General features: G+C 42.3%; 1 protein-coding gene and 1 pseudogene across 1 annotated transcript in view; both read left to right on the top strand.

Annotated features, from left to right (window-relative positions):
* The window catches only part of LOC134466946 (testisin-like), a 34,884-nt gene extending 20,346 nt beyond the window's left edge, over positions 1–14,538 (top strand). Inside the window, exons 3-5 of the mRNA XM_063220873.1 lie at positions 9,979–10,253; positions 13,890–14,035; positions 14,506–14,538. Of these exons, the coding sequence (XP_063076943.1) occupies positions 9,979–10,253; positions 13,890–14,035; positions 14,506–14,538 (454 nt within the window). The remainder of the gene's footprint in view (positions 1–9,978; positions 10,254–13,889; positions 14,036–14,505) is intronic.
* A 4,807-nt stretch (positions 14,539–19,345) lies between these two features.
* LOC134466945 (transmembrane protease serine 9-like) overlaps positions 19,346–21,142 on the top strand; it is a 37,468-nt pseudogene continuing 35,671 nt past the window's right edge.

Here is a 21,142-nt window from a genome sequence, read left to right as displayed (position 1 = left end):
CTTTGAAAATTACTTGAGGTTTGTGTCGTACCATTCATCCTTCTATTTTTTATCAATTGAAACAACTCAATGAACATCCTCCACGACAGGTGATTCCATACTTTTTGCCAGGGGTTGTATGACTCGCTGTTTATCCTGCCAGTTGTGGAACTTCAGTATTAATGGCCTTGGTCTTTCACGTTGGTTAGGGGTTTGCTTGTCGGTTTTGTTTTTGCTTCCGCTGTAAGCTTGTGCCTTGGATCGGTGAGCCCGGTCTATTTTCACACGATCATCATTCGGAGGTGTTGAGGGATCCATGTTTCAAGGAATTTCACGGGGTTACTCCCTTCAGTACCCTCTGGCAAGCCCACGATACGCACGTTGCATCTGCGGCCCCGATTGTCAAAGTCATCCACATGTTCAATCAGATCACGACCCTGCTTTTCCAACGCAGTCATCCTAGCCTCGGAAGACACCGCCGCTTCCTCAACATCCACAATTCGCTGTTCAGCTTCCTCAACCCGCGTTGCAACAGCTTGTATTTGCGATGTCTGCTCCTTAATGGCTTCGAGAACAGTTGAAATTTTCTTGTCAATGACTTTCGTGAGACTGACCTTGACATTATCCAACCCAACGCCTCAATAAAGCTAGGTTCCATGGCACTTGCACTGGTCTCGCCTTTCGCTGTCTGAGATTTGCTTTTCTTCCCGACTTTCTTCGCCTCCATATTTGCTTTCTGGCTAAAATAAGTGTCCAGGCTCATATTTAGAATACTTCATAACAACATTGCTGTGACATTACAGAGAGCCATAGTGGAGACCTGCACTCCCGCGGGCCCCGCGGGCCCCAAAGCAAAGCAGTGCAGCGCGGGACAAATATTGAAAGCTCATTGCGGGTGTGGGCGGGAGGGAGAGCGCACAGTGCGGGTTGCGGGCGGGAGCGGTGATGAGCGGCAGTCCCGCAAACTAAAAACGTGTTGAAAAATGTAAAATAAAGTCATAAATTATCAGTCTATGTCTATCATTTATATATATCACAATGTGCTGGATATTGTGTTTGGTAGCTTTTCTATTAATAAAAACATTTTGGAATATATTTGCGGATGTGTAATCTCGCATATCCGATTCTGTTCTGCTCTTCCGTGTTCTGGCTCTTCCGCTCTGCTCTCCGATCATAGCAGAAGAGCAGAGCTCCTCTAGTGAAACAACACATAATGCTTCAGAAGTAAGTGCTGGTCTAAAGAGAGGAACATTCACCGTGAACAAATCGAAAGTTTTGAAATCAGATATTTGGAAGTCATTCTCACGCCTGTTGTGACAAGTGCCAAAATTTGGTTCTCACATACAGCGGGCACAAATCAGGTACATCGGGCCTGAATCGTCATGTATTTACTGTTTTAAAAGGACAGCAATTGTTGGAATTCAGAGGGAACAAAGCAAAAGTGTCAGAGGCTTTGAAGGAAAAGACGGTGGAGAAATTCCGTTGCCGCGGACCTCCGTCCATATGACAGCATAACCATTCATAACCATTCAAAGACGCAACGAACGACCTGGAGTCTGACAATACGGCATTAAATGCTGCGCTTGTTCTGCCATGGTTCGTGAAGTTAAGGGCCCACTGTGAAGTGTCCAAGGCTGACGCCCTACTCAGTGCCATCGCATCTGCGTGTGCGCAACGCTTAGACGCACTGCTGTCTCCAAGTCACCTTGTACCAAACGGAATTGACATGCTCTATAAAGTAGCGACTTTCCTTAATCCAAAGCTGTGTCATCTAAAGCTGGGCTTACACTGTGCGACTTTTGCCCCGATTTTGCCCGGATTTGGCACTAGCACGACTTTTTGAGAGTCGGCGATTTCTTGCTCAATCGCAGGTCAATCGTGAGTCTCGCATCGTGCAGTGTACATGGGGTAACGACAAGCGATTTCGCCTCACGATCGTGCAATCGCAGGGTCGCAAGAAAATCAAAACGGTTTGAAATTCTGGTCGTGGCTTATGTGTAAATCGCACAGTTAAAGCAATTCCACGACCCGATTTGACACTTCACATGCACAAATTAATAGGGCCGTGCGATTCGCTGTTGAGCGCGACCTCATCTCCACCTCATTTGCGCATGTTCCCTCCTCTGCAGACCGGGGAAACATGCCTGCCGCGTCGTACGGTGGAAGCATTTTGCCGACTGTCGGCTCGTGTAGTGTGAGGACGTGAGTCGTGAGCTGTGAACTTTTAAACAGTGAAATTCCATCGTGCAGTGTGAGCAGAAGCTTAAGACCCACGAGTGAAAATATCGCACAGTGTATGCCCGGCTTAAGGATGATCGATGCAAGTGAAAGACAGCACGTGATGGAAGCTGTCAAAGAGATGAGCGCAGACTTGGGGTTTGATGTCCAAACTGCTGAAAGCGCGGAGCCACCTCCACCTAAAAAGGTCACTACTTTCCGTTTTTTCTTATTCATACAAAACCCTGCACGATGGAGACTCACGCCCAACTAGTTTCGAAATATGCAGATGTTTTAAATAGTGACAGCTATGTAGCCAACTGTTGATTTTTTGTTGTTGCTATATGATGAGCATCTGTCAACGCCATTCAGGGACTGTGTTTTGTTGTAACATAATGCTGGGTTTTGCTGAAAAACAAATGTATTTTTTATATTATAAAATTCTAGTTTTCTATTTGACATGCAAGGCTGCCCACGTTTTAGGCAATGTTCTCTTTTTCTTCATACAAAGCCGCGCGCTGGGGACTTTTAAGGAGGCCAAGTTAAAATTTAGCAACATTCCAATGAAGACGAAAGTCGAGACTACCCCATTTATTGCAGTCCATCGTTTATGTTCCTATTTTGGTGAGGGAAGCACAATTGATAGCCTATTGCTTGTCCCATACATTTAAGAATAATAACTATTAATGGATCTACTACATTTCCATCCCGAGTATCTGATTAAATGTAGGCTACATGAAGTTGCCCCTCCCTCGTTGTTTGTTCATATGCGCGGGTGAGATGGAAAGCATGGCTTTAAACATTGTTTAAACGTTTTCGTCAAATTTTGGTCGGCACACAAGGTTTTGGACATACTCATTTCTAGTGGCACCTGGGCTACGGTTGGTGCATTGATAAGCCATTTAGCAAAAAAGACAGATAGGTGAGAAGATGAGATCTTCCTCGGGTCTCGAGCGCTCCGCATGTGTGTGTGTGCGCGCGTTTCCTTCCCTTCCAAGACCCGACAGTTGCTTACAAGTCAATTTGAGCACGAAAACAGCAAAGACAATTTGATATTTCATTCAAATAGGGTCAACACGCTCTAAATAAAACATTGGCTGGAGGGATTTTCAACCGGACCGCAGCGCGAGCAGACGGTCATTGTGAAAAGCCAAGTCTACCGTGAAAATCGCCGTCTTCCTGCCGCTCGCTTACCATCAGTGCACGAGCCCTTGAAATAGTGAAGTGGCATATTGCAACAGCGGATTAGCCAAATTATATGCAACAAAGTCGCCAACAAAGCGTGGATTTAACGTTTAATAGGCATATGCCAGCGTTGTGTGAAGGATAACAATTGGAGAGCCACTATCCTTTCCATAGAAGAAGACCGCTTCGGTTTCGTTTCACCTCATGGGGAAAGCATAATTTCCATGCACTGCATTTGCTGAAACTACTAAGCATTAAGTTAGCGATCAAACTAAAAATATTGGTAACTTGTTGTCATTACAGCATTTAATGGGCTACTATGGCTGTTGTTTAAAATAGCCACTGGACTGCCTACCGTCCCTTGTATGTAAAGGGACAGTTCAGTCAATTTCAATATGCTGTTGTATTGCTCACGCTACTTTTGACTTGTCAGTACCTGTTGATGCCACATTTTTCGGCTCAGCCCTTTCCGAGATATGAGCAATTCTAATGGGGGCAGCGTTTGTTTACATTTTTAAAAAATGAAACATAGGCCAACTACAAATATTTTCCCAAAAGGTACTGCTGTTTGCTAGTTGTCTGCTGATGTTTTATAACCTTTTGGATGTTTTTGGGAATAAATAAAAAAGTTTTTTTGAAATGTAAACAAAGAGCTGCCCCCATTACAATGACCAGGATCTCAGAAACGGCTGAAGAAGAAGAAAAACAAATCTCAGGCAGTGACAAGTCCAGGGTAGTGTGAGCATTACAACTGCATGTTGAAATTGACCAAACTGTCCCTTTAAAAAACAAAAGTATGGTGCCATATGAGCTGACATGGGACTCAATGTTGTTAAAATGCAGGGAATTGCATCTAATCATTTTTTCCCGTTTTTATTCGTTTGCGTAATTGTAGCCTATGTATTTTTTCTGTGCGTTCCGGGACCTCTGTCAAACTCATCATCGCTGTGATGTCATATGTGTTTTGCGTTCCGGTACCTTGTGATTTACAAATTAAGCACTGTTCAAGCCCAACTAGTTTCGAAATATGCAGATGTCAAATAGTGATGGCTATGTAGCCAACTGTTGATTTTTTTGTTATATGAGGAGCGTCCGTCAACGGCATTCAGGACCGTGTCTTGTTATAACATAATGCTGGGTTAGCCAAATGTTTTGCTGAAAAATAAATATAAAATTTCCACTTGGACTTAAATGCTTGTCTACTGTTTTCTCCTTCAAATGGTTATATCTTCATTAGGCCTATAATTAATATTACTAGTAGGCTAGTACTACTACTGCTACTAGCCTACTATTATTATTCAATTATTAGACTATATCATACTGTTATTATTATAAACATTGGCAAAGGCAACAACCACTTTCTCCTACTGCTTAAAACGATGGAAAAGGTTCAGTAGCGCAATCCATCGCAATCCAACGCTCCTTTTATTCAGGATATGCACCACGGGGGACAGGCCATGGCTAGCCCACTTAAATAATAATACTTATTAGGATTGCATGTTACATTTTCAATATTCTGGATTCAGAAAAGGCAGGCTAATATTTTTTCCATTTAGCTTGTTTGCATTTAAATCAATTGTAACGTGAGCTGTCGATTGCTATTATGGTCAAATGCACTCGTGGGGTGGGGCTCCATCATACGGTGTTAAAAATGATTAATTTTAATGTATTATATTTTTATTTCATATGTGAACGTGATTATGAGTGGCATATAAGATTATGCACAATGTATTATTCTTAAAGGGTAACGTTTAGGTTAAAGCGATCCTATGCAACTTTGACATAAACACATAGGCTAGATATAAACAACTTTATAGCGGCCTCTAGTGGTTCTGCCGAAAATGTGCATTGAACTAAATTAGACAGACATTGACTTCGAGATTATGTGCGAATTAAATTGCGTCATCTTCTGTAATTAACCAGATTCCCTTCCTTGCATTCAGTTCTCTCCACTTCTAAGGGGCTTTATCATATGTGAGATTCCCCCCCTTGCTTATGAGTTGGCTGCTTCGTAATTCACTTCACACAACTGCAATCATGTTTGCACTTCCCTCAGATGGATATTATTTGATCCACTTGTTCTCGGCAGATATCCCCGTCTTTATTTCACATTCCCAGTAACTATATAGTACCTGTAGCCTACATTAGAAGAACGAGGAAACAAACGGCTATTTTGTTGTCATAATAACGATTTCGAAGTCGAGGTGACAAGACGCGGTTTTATCTCCTGTGGTGTTGAAAGTGAAAGTGGACATCCATATGCCGACTAGAGATCACGTTTCGCCTCCTCTTGATCGGCAACAACATATATTTTTAGCCTCGCTCGACTGATTGTGTCCTTTGACATCAAATAAAATGTGCGACATCAGATTTCAACTCGTATACATTTGTGTATCTTTGTAAACTAAACGAGGTGGCGTGGGTTTTGAGAATGCTAATGCATACATCCCAGTGTAGTGAATGAATGATAAAATCCCCATCTTTTGGCGTTCGGCTCTCTCCGGTTTGAAGCCATTTTCCAATGTTCACACAAGCGATTTATTTGCCTGTCCAAACCTTTCATCTCAATTATCTCGTGATTTATTTGCAGTCCCATTCGTTGTTTTCACTGCATGCCAGCGTGATATTTTACAATCAGCTAGCCAGTAGCCAGTAGCCAGCTTTCAGCAAGCTGCTGCCTTATGTAGACCTCCTTGGCTGCTGCTTAGTTAGCAAACGAAGGAATAGGTCTCGCTCCGCTCATACAGCATAGAAATCTAGACGCCCCTAGCGGCCACAAATTGCACAACAACAAAAGGCGCGGCGCCGCCAGGCAAAACTGCAAGTGCTGTTTCGGAGCAGGAGCACTAGGCGGTGATGGAAATATTGCCATTTTCCCCATTACGGGTCAGTCAAGCAAAATCTTGAGTACCAAGCCATTTCATGACTATGAAAAAGTTGCATAGTGTTTCTTTAAATTTATAACTAAATATATACTGGATGTTGTCAGGAGAGGTGTTTTGAAACATATATGTGAATTTCACAGTCTATAACAAAGCCAAACTGCAATATTTTTATGAAAATGTATCATTTTACAGCTACTTCTGAAGTATTGGGCTCCTCACTGGCAGAGCCTCTATGACGTAGATAGAGGGAGTCCAACTAAAGTTCTGGCTCAGCTCTCGCTTGTGGATGTAGGCTTACCAACCATTTTGGTTCTAGTAGAGAGGCTGGGAAAAGTGGACAGTTATATTGTATGTGGGCTATTGAAAATGGTCTATTACTGTGTTTGTGCATTGTGTTTTAAAAAAGACAGATCAGCGGGTCTATCGGTTTATCTAGAATATGAAACTGTTCTGGGTATCCGCGCTGTCTGTGGCCATGCGTAATTTGCGATTATAAACAGGGGGGCGATATCTAGGCCTATCTCTCCTTTGCTTTCACATGAGACATGCATTTCATAGGCAAATCTAAAATAGTCTCAAAGTAGACCATTACATAGGCTACTTAGAAATAGCGACTACTTTAATATTTTTCCCAAAAACGGCATTTGCCGTGGAGTAACGACATGCCCGCCGCCTATGCGACCCCTGTCCATGGTGCTGAAACCGCGGCACTACTCCTATGTGAAGCGCGTTACAGTTTCACGAGGGGGTTGGCTTACAGGCTACAAAAAGACCAAACTATATAATAGGCTATGGTTGAAGGCCCTACCCTTTGCCGACAATGATGAGAAATAATATGGTCACTCACTGTGAGTGGCATTGCGTCAAACGTTTCCTACTCGGTGCAAAACAATAACTCATAGCACCCGAGAAAAATGCCATGTTGTAAAAATGTCTATTTTCAATTTCAGTTCACTGCTCTGTAGGCCTATTACATGAAACTTCAATAAAGCTCATCCACATGCACGTCACAAAACAATAAACCAGGCGGCGGGACTTTCGATTAGGCTATATTCCCTCCAAAAATGTCCGCATGTCACAAAAAACAGTTATTTGCATTGTCCGTAATTATACCAAACTAAAAAAGTATTCCCGTAGGCTAGAAGAAATCAAGTCTTCAGCTGCTATAATCCTCGTTACAAAACTGAAACAAAAATGGCAGCACAAATATTACCTATATAGCCTACCTATTTTTGCATTGCGAGCTGTCCACGTGTGTGGTGCTAGGGGCGAAATGTGCACTGGCAGCACTCGTCGTTGAGTTTGGGAGATGTCTTTAGTGGGAGTAGGCCTATTTGAATGTGTAAAACACGTTGGACATGCTGGGCATTTTCAGTAGGCTATGCTTGGGGAAGTAGATCGATTATTATTTGCATGCGTCATTGTTTCACCGTCGACCTTGCACCAGCATGCCAACGTTAGGCTACATTTGCCAAACTAACGTTGATGTGGTCCTGACGTTTTGATGAATAGCATAATATCTCTACAAAATCGGGAGTAAATTGAATTAAATTGAAGTCTCCCAACAGGTCTTGCCAATCCATGAGGATACGGAAAATCTAGCACACCACACGCGGAGAAAGCGTTCCTTTGATAGAGAGGATACCTGCGTCTTTGAAGTGCTGCGCGCACGTTTGAGTGCCGGTTTTACAAATTACGGGGATAAACATGCCAGGTCCAAATTACTAACAGGAAAAGGGACGATGACAAAGGAGATGAATCGCCAGGAAGAAAGGGATGATCTTTCTCTCAGAGCAATGTTGTCTGCAAGAGCGAGTCTCGCCTGGTTTTGTGTATGGTTACGACATGCAATCCACCGCTGGACCAGCTGGCTATCAACAATCGCCGCAAGAATCAAACCTGTTCCAAATCCTGGTCATCTCTCGTGAGTGTAGGGTAGGCTACTGCATATAGGTTAGTTAAAACATTGCTACGACCCAATTTGGCACACATGAGGGAACATCATTCATGGCCGTGAAGGCTAATATTTGGCGCAAAGTTATATCAATCCAAACTGCCAGCGTTTCTGTTCTTTGGACAGGCAAGACTCATAGTCTCTCTCTCTCTCTCTCTCTCTCTCTCTCTCTCTCTCTCTCATACACACACGCCAACTCGTCCAACTCTTCGCAAGACGACGGCTATGTTTAATGTCACATGGCTTGTCTTGTTGGATAGGCTACCAGGCAAACTTGCAAGCACCTTAAGTTTCGATTGTGCCGCTTGGAGAGGAGGCATTTAAATGTTACAATTTAGGCTATTAAAGTAGGCATCGCCTACACACGTTCCGAATATTTTTGAACTTTAACACGTTGTGCAAAATGAGTAATTTAAAACGCACTGGTTACTAAACCAGACCGGCTACTAAACGGGGCCGGTGTCTATTTTTCCGATTTTTCACAACACCCGGTTACAAAACGAGGCCGGCTATTAGGAGCCCGGTTACAAATCGAGGAAATACGGTAGCCTAGGCTAATAACGGTCTGGCACACCCTCATGGCGCTGCTGCAGCGCATTGACATGGAGGAAACCTACAAAAAAAATTATTATTTTAAATAATAAAATGGTTCAGACGGTATCTGGTGGATACTGCCACTGTTTAAGGCCATTTAACTTGTTGAAATTTAGCCTATAGGTCTGGAAAGGTGTTACAATATTATAATCTGGCCTATTATCTGCAGTGCTTAGTATGTCTGTAGAACGCGGCGACTCCCTCTATCTACGTCGGATTCTAAATGTTTGTTTAAAAGAAGCCGCCGTTATTTTTGACAAAGTTTTCTGAAAATGTTGTTTAGGCCTATGCAATAATTCGGTATTTTGACATATATCACATCTAAATTTATGTATTGAGGTTCTTAAAATGAGATTTAGTGGTGTTTAACCTGCAAGTTACACTTTAATATCCTCAGTAGATTTAGGTAGGTTAGTTGGGTAGGCCTATTGCTGTGATGGAGCTGTAGCGTAATGTGTGTGTGTGTTTGTTTGTTTGCCTTTATGTGTGTGTGTGTGTGTGTGGGTTTGCCTGCGTGTGTGCGTGCGCGAGAGTGGTAGAGAGAGAGACAGTGTTTGTTTTTCAAAAGGATGACAGTTATCCAACATTTGTGGATCAGCTTGAATGGTTAATTGTTACTGGATGAACTCCATGTTACTGTGCTTTTGTGATCCTGCTGATGCATAATCATATGTGTTTAAATGTCAATAAAAATAATTGAAATAAACTTCTAATCATACATACTGCCCCTTTAATGAATTCCATCAGTGTTTTTTTTTTTTTTTAAATTTATAGTCAACTGAAATAATGATGTCAGGTTTTACAGGTAGTGGGCAGGTTTACAGCAATGAAAAATAATACAATTACACTTAAATCTTTCAAACAATTGTACATTTGTGTGACAGACCCCTTGTCATTAAATGAAAAAAGGAAAAAACCGCAACACCGATGCTCCCATTTACTTCATTTTAATGTGACGTTTCGGGCCACCCCGGCCCTTGTCATTACCTGGACTTATTTTGCTCATGAAAATGTAATTGATTTTCAACAGAATTAGCACTTTGATAGCATGTTTTTGTAAAACTTTCAAGAATGAGTGCTATAACAAGTGTGTGTGTGTGTGTGTGTGTGTGCGTGTGCGTAATTGCAAAGCACCTTCCTTATGTGTCCATTTGATTATTTCAGATCTGATCCCGATGTCTGGACTGTTTACCTGGGAAAGCAAAATCTGAGCTCGACCGCTCCCAATCCAAACGAAGTGAGACGCTATGTCAACAAAGTCATTGTACATTCTGACTACTACAGCGAGCCCTATGCCAACGACATCGCTCTGATGAAGCTTGATAGGCCGGTTGACTTCACATCCTATATCAGACCTGTCTGCCTGCCCTCCAACATGAGCAGTTTCCACCACTCTACCACATGCTGGGCTACCGGCTGGGGCACTGTGGGTTATGGAGGTACTATTGCTTCATAAAACATACTATCCATCTATCAATCAAAATGTTTTATGTCACAACATCACAAGTATACAGTTGAGTCAAAGTGCTTTCAAACACATACACCAACATTCTCACGTTCACACACCCACCAGCTCTGGAGGCTGCCAAGAAGGTGCCAATTGTTCTGGCTTCACCTGAGTGTTCACACACACACACACGCACGCGCATGCACACACCAAATGACCACAACAGCTGGGTTAACCTCTGACACTTCGGTTTGTAAATATATGGCACATAAGTTCTTGAATGAATGAATAAAAGCAGCAGACGCAATGCTCAAGTTCAAGTGGTTGAATATTTATTACCTCCGCCAAGGTAATGTTTTCGGTCGAGTTGGTTTGTCTGTTTGTTTGTTTATCTAATTGTCAGCAGCATAACTCAAAAACTAATCACCGGATGTGGACGAAACTTTGTGGGTTTGTTGATAATGACCCAAGGAACGAGTGATTAAATTCTGGTGGTGATCCGGATCACGAACCGGAACCAGGACTTTTTTTTAAAGATTCTGTCAGCAGGATAACTAAAAAACGAATCAACTGATTTGGACGAACACAAGCAGGTAATTGGAGTGCTTCTGGGTCTTCACCTTTTTCCTTGGTGCTCTTCAGTGTAGGGGCTCTGAAACTTGATCCAAATGCTGTCCAAAGACAAATGCTGAGGCTAGCTAAATAAAAAAGTAAAAAAAATGCAACCTTGAGTGCCTCAGCATTTGTCTTTGGACAGCATTTGGGCCCTGATTTGGACGAAACTCTGTGGAGTTGTTAGTAATGACCCAAGGTACAAGTGATTAAATTCTGATGGTGATCCGGATCACAAACCGGAACCAGGACTTTTCAAAAGATTCTTCACCATCTAGACGCCCCCTAGTGACCAGAAATAGAATTGTGGGGACTCCACAAAAACAAGGCAGAAAGGCTTAGGGTGTAACATAGTCAAATATATCAAGCAGCTTCCTTGGCGGAGGTCTGCGCTCTCTGAGTGCTTCTAGTCAATAATATGTGATAGTATGCAGGTAGATGAAGATGAGGCTGAAAAGCCAATTTGGTTAATGCAAGATATATATTTTATTACAATTTATCTTAACTTCTTTTATTGATATGCATGTGTGATTTCTCATTACCGATTAAAATGGCTATGTGTGTGTGTGGAAATTAGCTTATGCTTACTGTTGTGCTGAAGCCTATCAACAAAGTGGTCCAGACAAGACCGCCAGAGATAAGATAACCCAAGGAGACACCTGAGACCTGTGGTGAAAATACTCACACTCACGTGCGTGCGCGTGCGCACACACACACACACACACACAGCAAGTTGTATACACACTCACTGCAAACGAGAGTGCACTGCAAACACACAGTTAAAGGGTGGCCACTTCAAACAGACCCACTAAGAATGGATTGAATTATTAAGACAGTTAAGCCAACAGGGAAACCCCGGAAAACTGCACTCCAGTGGACCTAACCAAGACCTATAATCAAAGAATGTGGATCTAACAAGCAGCGACACTCGGGTCTTTGATGGGAAACAGTCAATAGAGGGCGTTTTGAGTCAAATCCGCCATTCTGGAATGAACAGGTAGTCACGTCAGAGCATGGCAACCCGACTGAAACCCGACGGGCCGGCCGGACTCGGACAAAAAAAATAGAATATCTGTCGGATTCGGGTCGGACTCGGGCTTGAAGCAAACAGGCATTGTGAAAATTGTAAGCAACCAGAGGGAACGTTTCAGTTCATGCAAACGGCAGTTTTGTGATTAAAAAAATAAGTAATTGAATATAGTCAGTCGAGCAGTGATGCCGAGTCAACTTGCTTTCTTAATAAGCGCCAAATCAACAGTTGTCAGTGAACGCATGGTCTTTTGTTGTAGGCCTAGTGTAGGCCATGTTTTAGCATGCCTTCGAGGCTGTCTTGAATATTGAACATAAAATGCTGAAGTTTGACACTGCATTGGTCGCCAAGGATTACATTTCCAGCATGGGCTAGCAAGGAGCATAATATGGATAACTAAGAAGACGCACACGCTACGTGGAGTATTCTAAGGTAGGGGCGGAGAGGTTTCCTGTTATTTTGTCCGCTGTTCGTTTAACTCAAGGAAGAGCGCGACACTGCTTCTTCACAATTCACCACTTTTTTCTTTTTCTTTTTGTGCTGACGTTTCGGCACTAGTCGCGCTCTTCCTTTGAGTTAAACGAAGACTGGAGTACCTTGAAAAGCTGCACCTGCTAAAAAAGAAACATTCGAGGTGTGCGGGCCCTCACCAAAAATTTTGTCCGCTGTGACATGTCATGTCCTTCACGTAGGTTCTTTTGTTGTCACTTTTACTGTACAGTTGTAACTATGCGCGTGCAACCTTTCCTCTTTTTATAGCGTATTGACCGCATGGACATCAGGAGAAATGACATTCTCTTGGAGGGCCGAACAGGCTACTGTTCTTCGGGGTTAACTTATAGCCCATCCTTCTTAACGACAAGGAGCTGCAGCTTCACGGGGCTCGCGGGGATTTATTTGCACTAACAGTAGCGTAACAAATGCTTTGATAGCCGCGCTGACTGCATCCAAAACGTATTCGTTAGTTTTCGCCTTTCTTATCCTCTCACGCCCCTCCCATGCATTTGATCACCGCACCCAACATCTCTGGTTAGTCTAACCAAAAGAAACATAAGGTGCGCTGTCACGTGTGTGTGCGTGCGCGTGTGCGTGTGTTTATACTTACTATGCGTGCGTAACTAAATTAGGCTACTGCAAATTGCCTCATCCTAACGTCTTTGCCTATCCTGGCTATTTATCACGTGCTATTTTGAGTATGGAGGAGCCCACATAGAAAATCCTGCTTGAGCACAGGTTCTGTTGTTATTACAGTGGTCTCGGGCTTCGGACGGGTTCGGACACAAACATTTTAATTAGTCTCGGGCTCGGGGTCGATCACTTTTCTGTTGGCTGAGGGCCGGGCTCGGACAGAAAAAAACGGCCTGAGCCACACTCTAAGTCACGTACGCCACTCTGTTATGACCAGTAGCCATAGCAACGTTCTTTGGCCATAGGAAAGACCGCGGATCTAATGCTAAAGTTAGCACAATATGGCTAGCTACTTTGGCAACTTTAGCCTTATAGATACTATAATCTATTATAATCTATTTTCTGCACTGATTGTGCTGAAAAAACACATGAGATGGTATAAGCATTCATAACTGAAGATTTTCTGATATATCGATGTTATATCGATGTAGTTTCACTGTATTATGTAGAAATCCTGTACACATTCCCAATGCATTCCAATGTAATTTGTCCGATATTCATTCCAGAATGGCGGCCGCGGCCGAAAATCATGGGGCCGAATGTTGCAATGGACGTTGTATTGAGTGTCACTGCTTGTTAGCTTCACCTTCTTTGCTATGATAGGACAACAACAACAACAACAGTTAGATAAGAGCCAGCTGTGGTATGGGTTAATCAGAAAGTTAGCTGCACGTGATCAAGTCACCCTCAAAGTAACCCGTAGCTTAGTACAGTAGTACAGGCCCCTGGAATGTCGCCCGGGATCTAGATTTGTTTTTTTGTTTACAATATAAATGTAATTATGTCTTCTCCTTCCAGATCCTCTTCCAGATCCTGGGACACTGCAGGAAGTGAAGCTGCAGGTGGTGGGAAACAACGAGTGTAATTGCAAATTTCTGAACACGATGTTGGGTGACGTCATTCTGCCCACCATGATGTGTGCCGGTGGGAAGGAGGGGAAAGCTGTATGTCATGTAAGGCAACTTTTTTATAATGACAACTTAAGATTTGGTTGTTACCAGAATGGCAATTACCAAGCATTAGGTTACTGAAGGCCCTTAGTGTTATGTCATAATACCATGATAGTTAACTTTTCAATGGCTATGACAGTGTTCTGGTGAAACAGCAGGTATTCAGTGTTGCAAGATGTGTCTGATCAAATCCCGCCCAAAAGGTTCTCAAAAACCGCCAAAATGTGCTAAATTCTTCCCAATTTCAACAAATTGCATTTATTTCTATGGGCATAAAACAGCAGGAAAAAAAACACCAAATGGCCAGTTTTTACCCGCAGACGGCCATCCCAAGTAGCCCAATTGGGCAGGTAACCGTTGCATTATGGGGCTACGGAACCAAATGCCTCCTCTTATCAATAATCTGTGCCAGTCAGTGATGGGAATAAAAGTGTGGCTTTGATTTTTACCATCGAATTTTCAAGGTTATTATTGACAACGCCACTCTCATTTGTTAGGGTGAGAGAACCCAACCATCAAACCTGCGTGAAGCTGCCCCCCCTTCGACCCAAAATGCTGAAATAACACTGCAGATTGTTTGTGCCGGATTGTGCTGTAAAAAAATCGTTTGTGCTATTAATAAAATAATCGCATAATAACAGCTTAATAATGAAATAAAACGGCTGTAACTTCAAAAAACAAGTGATTGAAGCGTTAATTTTCACAGCAAAATGAGCACAAACAAATTCCCTTCGATTGAGACTACTATGGAGAAATTTGTATGTGGAGGGGGCTGCCCATTGAAAATGTATTAATTACATTTTTTTTACAGCACAATCCGGCACAAACGTGGCACAATCTGCAGTGTCATTTCAGCATTTTGGGTCGGAGGGGGGGCCAGCTTCACATAGTTTAGTTAACTTTTTTTTAGTTTAGTTCAACAGGGACCATGCACAATACACATTGATTACAGAAGTAAAAAGATGGCTTGTGCCAGATTATAGCTATATAGCTCATTTCTATCTGCAGTCCCTGGACAGGTAAAATAAATATTAAAATACAATAACATAAACAAAATATAAACAAGTAAGCACATCGGAACCATCAAACACTTGATTCAACTTAACTGGAACCGGTCAACAAGAATAACTAGAAATACAAATGTCGTACAATTCAGAGTTCTTTTATAGTTGCCTCCTGAGCTCAGTCATGGACATAATGTAAACTTTAAACATGGGCAGTACTTTCAGTGATTCTTCTCTTTTGTTAACGTAGTTGCAGCATGGGCTCAGTCATGGACACAATAAAAACTCTGGACATGTGCAGTACAATATTCAGGGCAGGCAATTACAAAATGTGCAAATGTACCAAACGGCAGACAATGCACTGCAAAAATTGTTAGTACAAAAATATATATAACACAAACAAAAATGAATATGAAATAACACAAAACCTCAAACAAAACAAGCAATAAAGAAAACTGCCTGTAGGCAAAATCTGGATTGGTCAGACGCTTGTATTACAAACCCCAACTCCGGTGAAGTTGGGACGTTTGGTAAACAGTGAATAAAATCAAAATGCTATCATTTTCAAAACATTCAATCTATTCATTAGATGGAGAATAGTGAAAAGACAACATATTAAGTGTTAAAACCGAGAAAAAATATTGTTTTGGGGGACATATGTACTCATTTTATTCACTGTTTACCAAACGTCCCAACTTCACCGGAGTTGGCGTTTGTAGATTATGCTACGTTTGGTCTCCCACTACAGCAACCAGAAACCATTCCAAAGGTCATTGGCAATTACTGCACTATAATAATTGCACTAGGCCCATGTATGCACTTGTTTTTCATACATAAATCACTTACACGAGCCCCTTTGTCTCGGATGTCCTGAAGGAAGATGGAAACGAAACGAAACAAACAATTTGGGAATAGAACAGTGGTGCACCCCTCTAGGGATGTTGCATAGTAACGATGGTTGTTTGCAGGGGTGACTCGCACACAGAATGTTTTTTCAGAGTGTTCTTTTTACTTGGTGAAGTCCAGAAGGGTGAAGAAAAAAAAAAGAAAATAAAAGGTGCAAACGTTTCAGTCCTCCTGGACTTTCCTCAGTGCAAAAGTGAGTGCAACATTGGAGCCATCTTTTACAGGTAACGATGGTGGCACAAAATTCCTCCCCCTGATCAGATGGCTACACATGGCTACTGACTACAGCACATCGAGGAAGAGCTTTCAGATTGCCTGACCATGCTCACGAGTAGCAACTACACAGGCCACCAACAAAGTATGCACGCCACCATACTGGTAGTTTGTCAGGGAAGGGATAGGAGTGGTTAACACCACAACAGACAGCCATTCGACCCCACTCCAACCAGTGGAATATCAACGCCGCGACAGAGCTCCAAATGGTGTCAGCAATTAACAAACTAGACATGCTTCTCTGTTCTTAAGTTGATTAAAAGGTGAACCCACCCTTCCCGCACCTGCATCCAAGCAGGCATGGGAGAGGTAGAACAAACGCTACAGCTGTATATGTATGTCTCAAAGACCTAGCATCACACAGCTAGCTGGGACTCACTAGTTCGACGCCGTGTCGCCCAGAATGGGCGGGATTTGGGTTGTGCATACTCGTTCATGAGAGCACTCGTGCACTTCGGGATTTGGGTTGTGCGTAGTCAATCATAAGAGCGCTTGTGCACTTCGCCACGAAACCGCGGTTTATGAGATGCTGTCAAGTGTCAAAAGAACAATGACGAACAATGACGATAGTGAGTAGGCCTACTACTTTAAATTTAACCCATGTCTTTTGTTAGATCACATTATCAGGGCTCTAAATAAGCATCCACCAAAAAAAAAAACATCTTGCGTTTCCTACGTGTGTTCTATGTTTGTTGAAAGTAGGGCTCTAAGTAAGCACCCACAAAAAAGCCATTTACGCTGGTTATGCTTTTCCTTAAATGCGTAGGTTTGTTTTTGAAGCCTTATGTTAGTTGACATTGTCTGGGTTCTAAATAAACTTACCGTATTGACGTACATGTAGCCTATTTTGACAGTAGCCTACATTGTGAACAACATTATATGCTTGTTGTGCCATTTTGATATTTATTTTCCAATCAGAGCTACTGCTAGAATTGACGTTGACATTAGGGGGCATAAACGTGTTGATATTTATTTTCCAATCGGAGCTACCTGCTAGAGTTGACGTTGACATTGAAATGAGGACATAAACGTTTGGACACGTTTTCAGTGTTCATATCTAGTGAACACTGCCTTAAAGCCTTTACCCACACGTCCTGTACTGATTTATACAAGAAAAAAAGATTATATAGGCCTAGCCTATGCTTTGCAACAGTTGTGTACTCGAATTCATCTGGAATGTAGGCCTATGTGTGTCTGTGTAGGCTATTGTCTTGACGGCAATTAAAAAAAAAACTAATAGCCTAAAAGAACCAATTTTGCCATGTAGCCTATGCCACTTGTGGTTGTATCAGCCTGAGTATTGTCAGCTACATTGCTTATTTGAAATGCCGGAATAAAAAAAAACCTCACGAAAGAACTGGTAGCCTATGCCACTTGTGATTGCATCAGCCTGCGCATCGTCGGCTAAATGTCGGCATTTAAAAAAACCTCCCAGAAGAACATATTTTATAGTAGTAGGTTCATGTGGTTGCATCAGAGTAAGCCTCGTCGGCTAAATGGCTTATTTTGGAATGTCAGCATTTTTTTATAAAACTCTCAAACCTCAGTCAGTAGCCTATCGTCGGCTAAATTGCTTATTTGAAATGTTTGATTACACATCTAATCATGCTGCAGCCTACTGAGACTGAACAACACGTCGGCCTATTCTGGCTATCAACCTCTCTGCACCGTCTCCAGAGCCGTCAGCTGTCTGCGGGGACGCGCACATCTTTGCTCTGCTCTAAATGACGTAAGACGTAAGTACAACCCCTCGGGCGACACGGCGTCGAACTAGTGAGTCCCACAGCTAGCTAGCACTATGGTGCTTTTATCTCGCTCTCGCCAGATGCCCACTGCACCCATCAAAATAAAAGTCAAGTGTGTCCACGGCTACAACAGTGTTAAAATAAACGCCGTTACCAACGCCATTCCTTTTTCTAGTAATTTATTCTACAAATTCTAGAAATGTATTCTATATTTTCTAGTATTTATTCTATCTAATGAATTACTTTGCTGTTGTAAGCCCCGTTGCTGTGCATTACTGAAGAAGCTGCTTAAAAGTCAGATTAGGCTGTAATCCAATGTCAAGGGGTTCTGCGATGCGAGATGTTGGCCGAACAAGCTCTATATTTTACTGAGTCTCTCCCTTTTCTTTCAGGCAGACGGACGATTCGTTCAATTGAGGTTTTGTTAGTAGACGTTGCATTCAACCCATGCAGACGATTCGTTCAAATGAGCAGACATTTCTTTCAGGCTACATATTCTGCTAAACTTTTGTATTACTTTGCGCTAACAGTAACAAGTTCTGTCTTACTGTACATGAGAAAGTTTGCTTTTTGCATTACAATGTAACTTATTACATTTTGGAGTAAAATGGTCCCAAATAGTTCCCGATTGTGATTCATCATTATCACACAAACCTCCTCACCCCCAACAAATTATGTTATGGCTAATTTATTGGTAACATTCAGTGCCCATTTCGTTTCAATGTAATTTCCCACTTCCTTGTGAAAGTATGGTGGCTCAAAGAGGACAATGCTGATAGCGTTTTAGGAAGCATCTAATGTACTTCCAACTAGGGCTGGGACGATTAATCGACTAATCGTGAGTAACCATCTATAAAAATTGGTCGACAAGAATTTTCATAGTCGACTAATCGTTTAATTTAATTCAATACTTTTTTCTTACTTTACTAATGCTTTATTACTTTATTGAAACCTAAAATTGCCCAGCACGTATGAATTGGACGTTGTATCTCGGAGTAAATAAGCTACTATGATTTAAAGCTCATTGTGACCTCAGGGACCTAATTTTAACGTTTTATTTCTCTTTTCCCCCCAATTTTCTTGAAGATTAAAGTGCTAGAGTACTTGAAAAATTAATCGTTTGACTAATCGACTATTCGAAAAAAAATAGTTGTTCAGGAGAAAAATTATCGTTTAGGACAGCCCTACTTCCAACCACAATTTTGTTTGGCGATACGTTGTCACATTCAGTCTATGATCACTGGACATGGATGAATATCCTGTTAAACCATTGTATGTAAGTCCCTAACATTTGTTGAAAGAAAAGGTAATGCAATAGTAACTAGCAACTAGTTACTTTGTAGTTGGTGTAACTCAGTTACTTCTTTGAATAAGTAATGTGCCCCACACTGGTGCCGGTGAGAAGAAGGGTAAAGCTGTGAGTCATGTACGGCACTGACTTTAAAATTAAGAGTTTTCTTTGATGTGGCAATTAAGTACTAAATCCCCCTCTTGTGATGTCCTCCCCTCTGTGTGACCAGGGAGATTCTGGAGGTCCTCTGCAGTGTAAACAAGGCTCCAAGTGGGTGCAGTCGGGGATCACCAACTTTGGGGTCCCGTGTGGCACAGGCACGGCTCCAGATGTCTACGCTCGCGTGTCTGCATTCCAGACATGGATCATGGAGAACGTAGGAGAGGGACCAGGACTTGGCTTTGTGACATTCAACTCCAGTGGCATCGACTCAGACAGCAGCTTCACTTGTGACAGGGCGAACAGCAGTGACAGTACGTAGAGAAATTCTACCAACTCCCTATTCTGCAACCCCTGAGAATTTTTTGGGCTGGAAATCATCAGTCTCATCTGGCAAACCTGGCAGCGGTAGGGCTGACTGTACACCTTCAGCCTCAATTTACGCCAAATACATGAGGCGCACATTGCAGTCTCTTGTTTAGCACAAAAACTAAAGTAACCTGTCTTGCCTGCTGAAAATGAGTGGTCTTACGACGCCAATCCAAACCTTTAAAATAGCTAAATTGCTGTCATCAAAACTCCTATCATATGTGAAATCCAGAGCACATGCCAAACAGAATGAGGATTCAGCTTGACTCGTTTCATTCACTCCCATTCAAAATGTTGCGAGTTAAAGCCCCGTGGACCAGAAGTAGGAGAGCGTGACTTAGGTGCCTCAAGCTACATTCACACACAGAACTCTCCACTCACTCATGGAACGTTTGCTAAATGTTCCTACAGGTTTAACTGCCAATGCAAAAGCGAGAAGTACTGTCAGTTATCCAATCGCTGCATTCCAATTGGTTACTCGCTTACTCGCCTCGCTTGAAGTTCAAATATTTTAAATTCGGAATCCGCCCACATTCCATCGCCTGTACTCTCCTCGCTTTTTCGCCTCCATGCTTCACTGGAATACATAGACATTCTATGGGGCACCTAAGTCTCCACCCCTCTGGGTGGCGATGTGTGTGAACCTAGCTCTATTCTGCAACCGCTCATGCAAATGAATTCATCCCACCATGTTAAGACTAACTCAGTTCTGCAAAAATCACAGTAAATGTATCTGCCAGGTTGTGAGATGATTCGTTTAACGCATTCTTCCGAGGGGCCTTTCGTATAAAGCTTGGGACCATTCGTATAAGGCATGCTGCGTTTCGTAGAGTACCTGAGGACGTTTCGTGGAAGACCTAAGGACGTTCCATTCAATCCATGCAGACCTTTCGTGCAACTGGGCAGACGTTTAGTCTGCCCATTTTATTATTAATTTCATATTTTATTAAACGTGTGTGTCTACCACCACAATGCAATGACCACAAAACAAAAATTGAAACATGTAGAAAGTGCGTGCAGCTCTATTTTTATTAGGCTATTTTAAATTTTTAGTTCAAGCTGCCTTTTTTATTACCCTTTTATTTTCATAGCCTGTTTTATTAAATGTGTGTGCCTACCACAAATGCAATGACCACAAAACAAAAAATGAACCATGTAGAAAGTGTGTGCGCCTCGCGTTAAGTTTTGCTAGTTAACTTTCAGATGAGGATAGCCGTCCCATGTTGGCCTAATGTTAAAACAACTACAAACAAACAAACAAACAAACAAAACAGCAGGAACCCACACGGCGGACACTAGCGATTAATTCCACGAAGCATCAGAAAGTCACAGAAGGCAGTTCATTGCATTGTCC

The sequence above is a fragment of the Engraulis encrasicolus genome, chromosome 17, assembly GCF_034702125.1.
Source record: "Engraulis encrasicolus isolate BLACKSEA-1 chromosome 17, IST_EnEncr_1.0, whole genome shotgun sequence".
Lineage (NCBI taxonomy): Eukaryota > Metazoa > Chordata > Actinopteri > Clupeiformes > Engraulidae > Engraulis > Engraulis encrasicolus.
The sequence above is the reverse complement of the archived record's forward strand: the minus strand, read 5'-3'. Positions and strand labels throughout refer to the sequence as shown.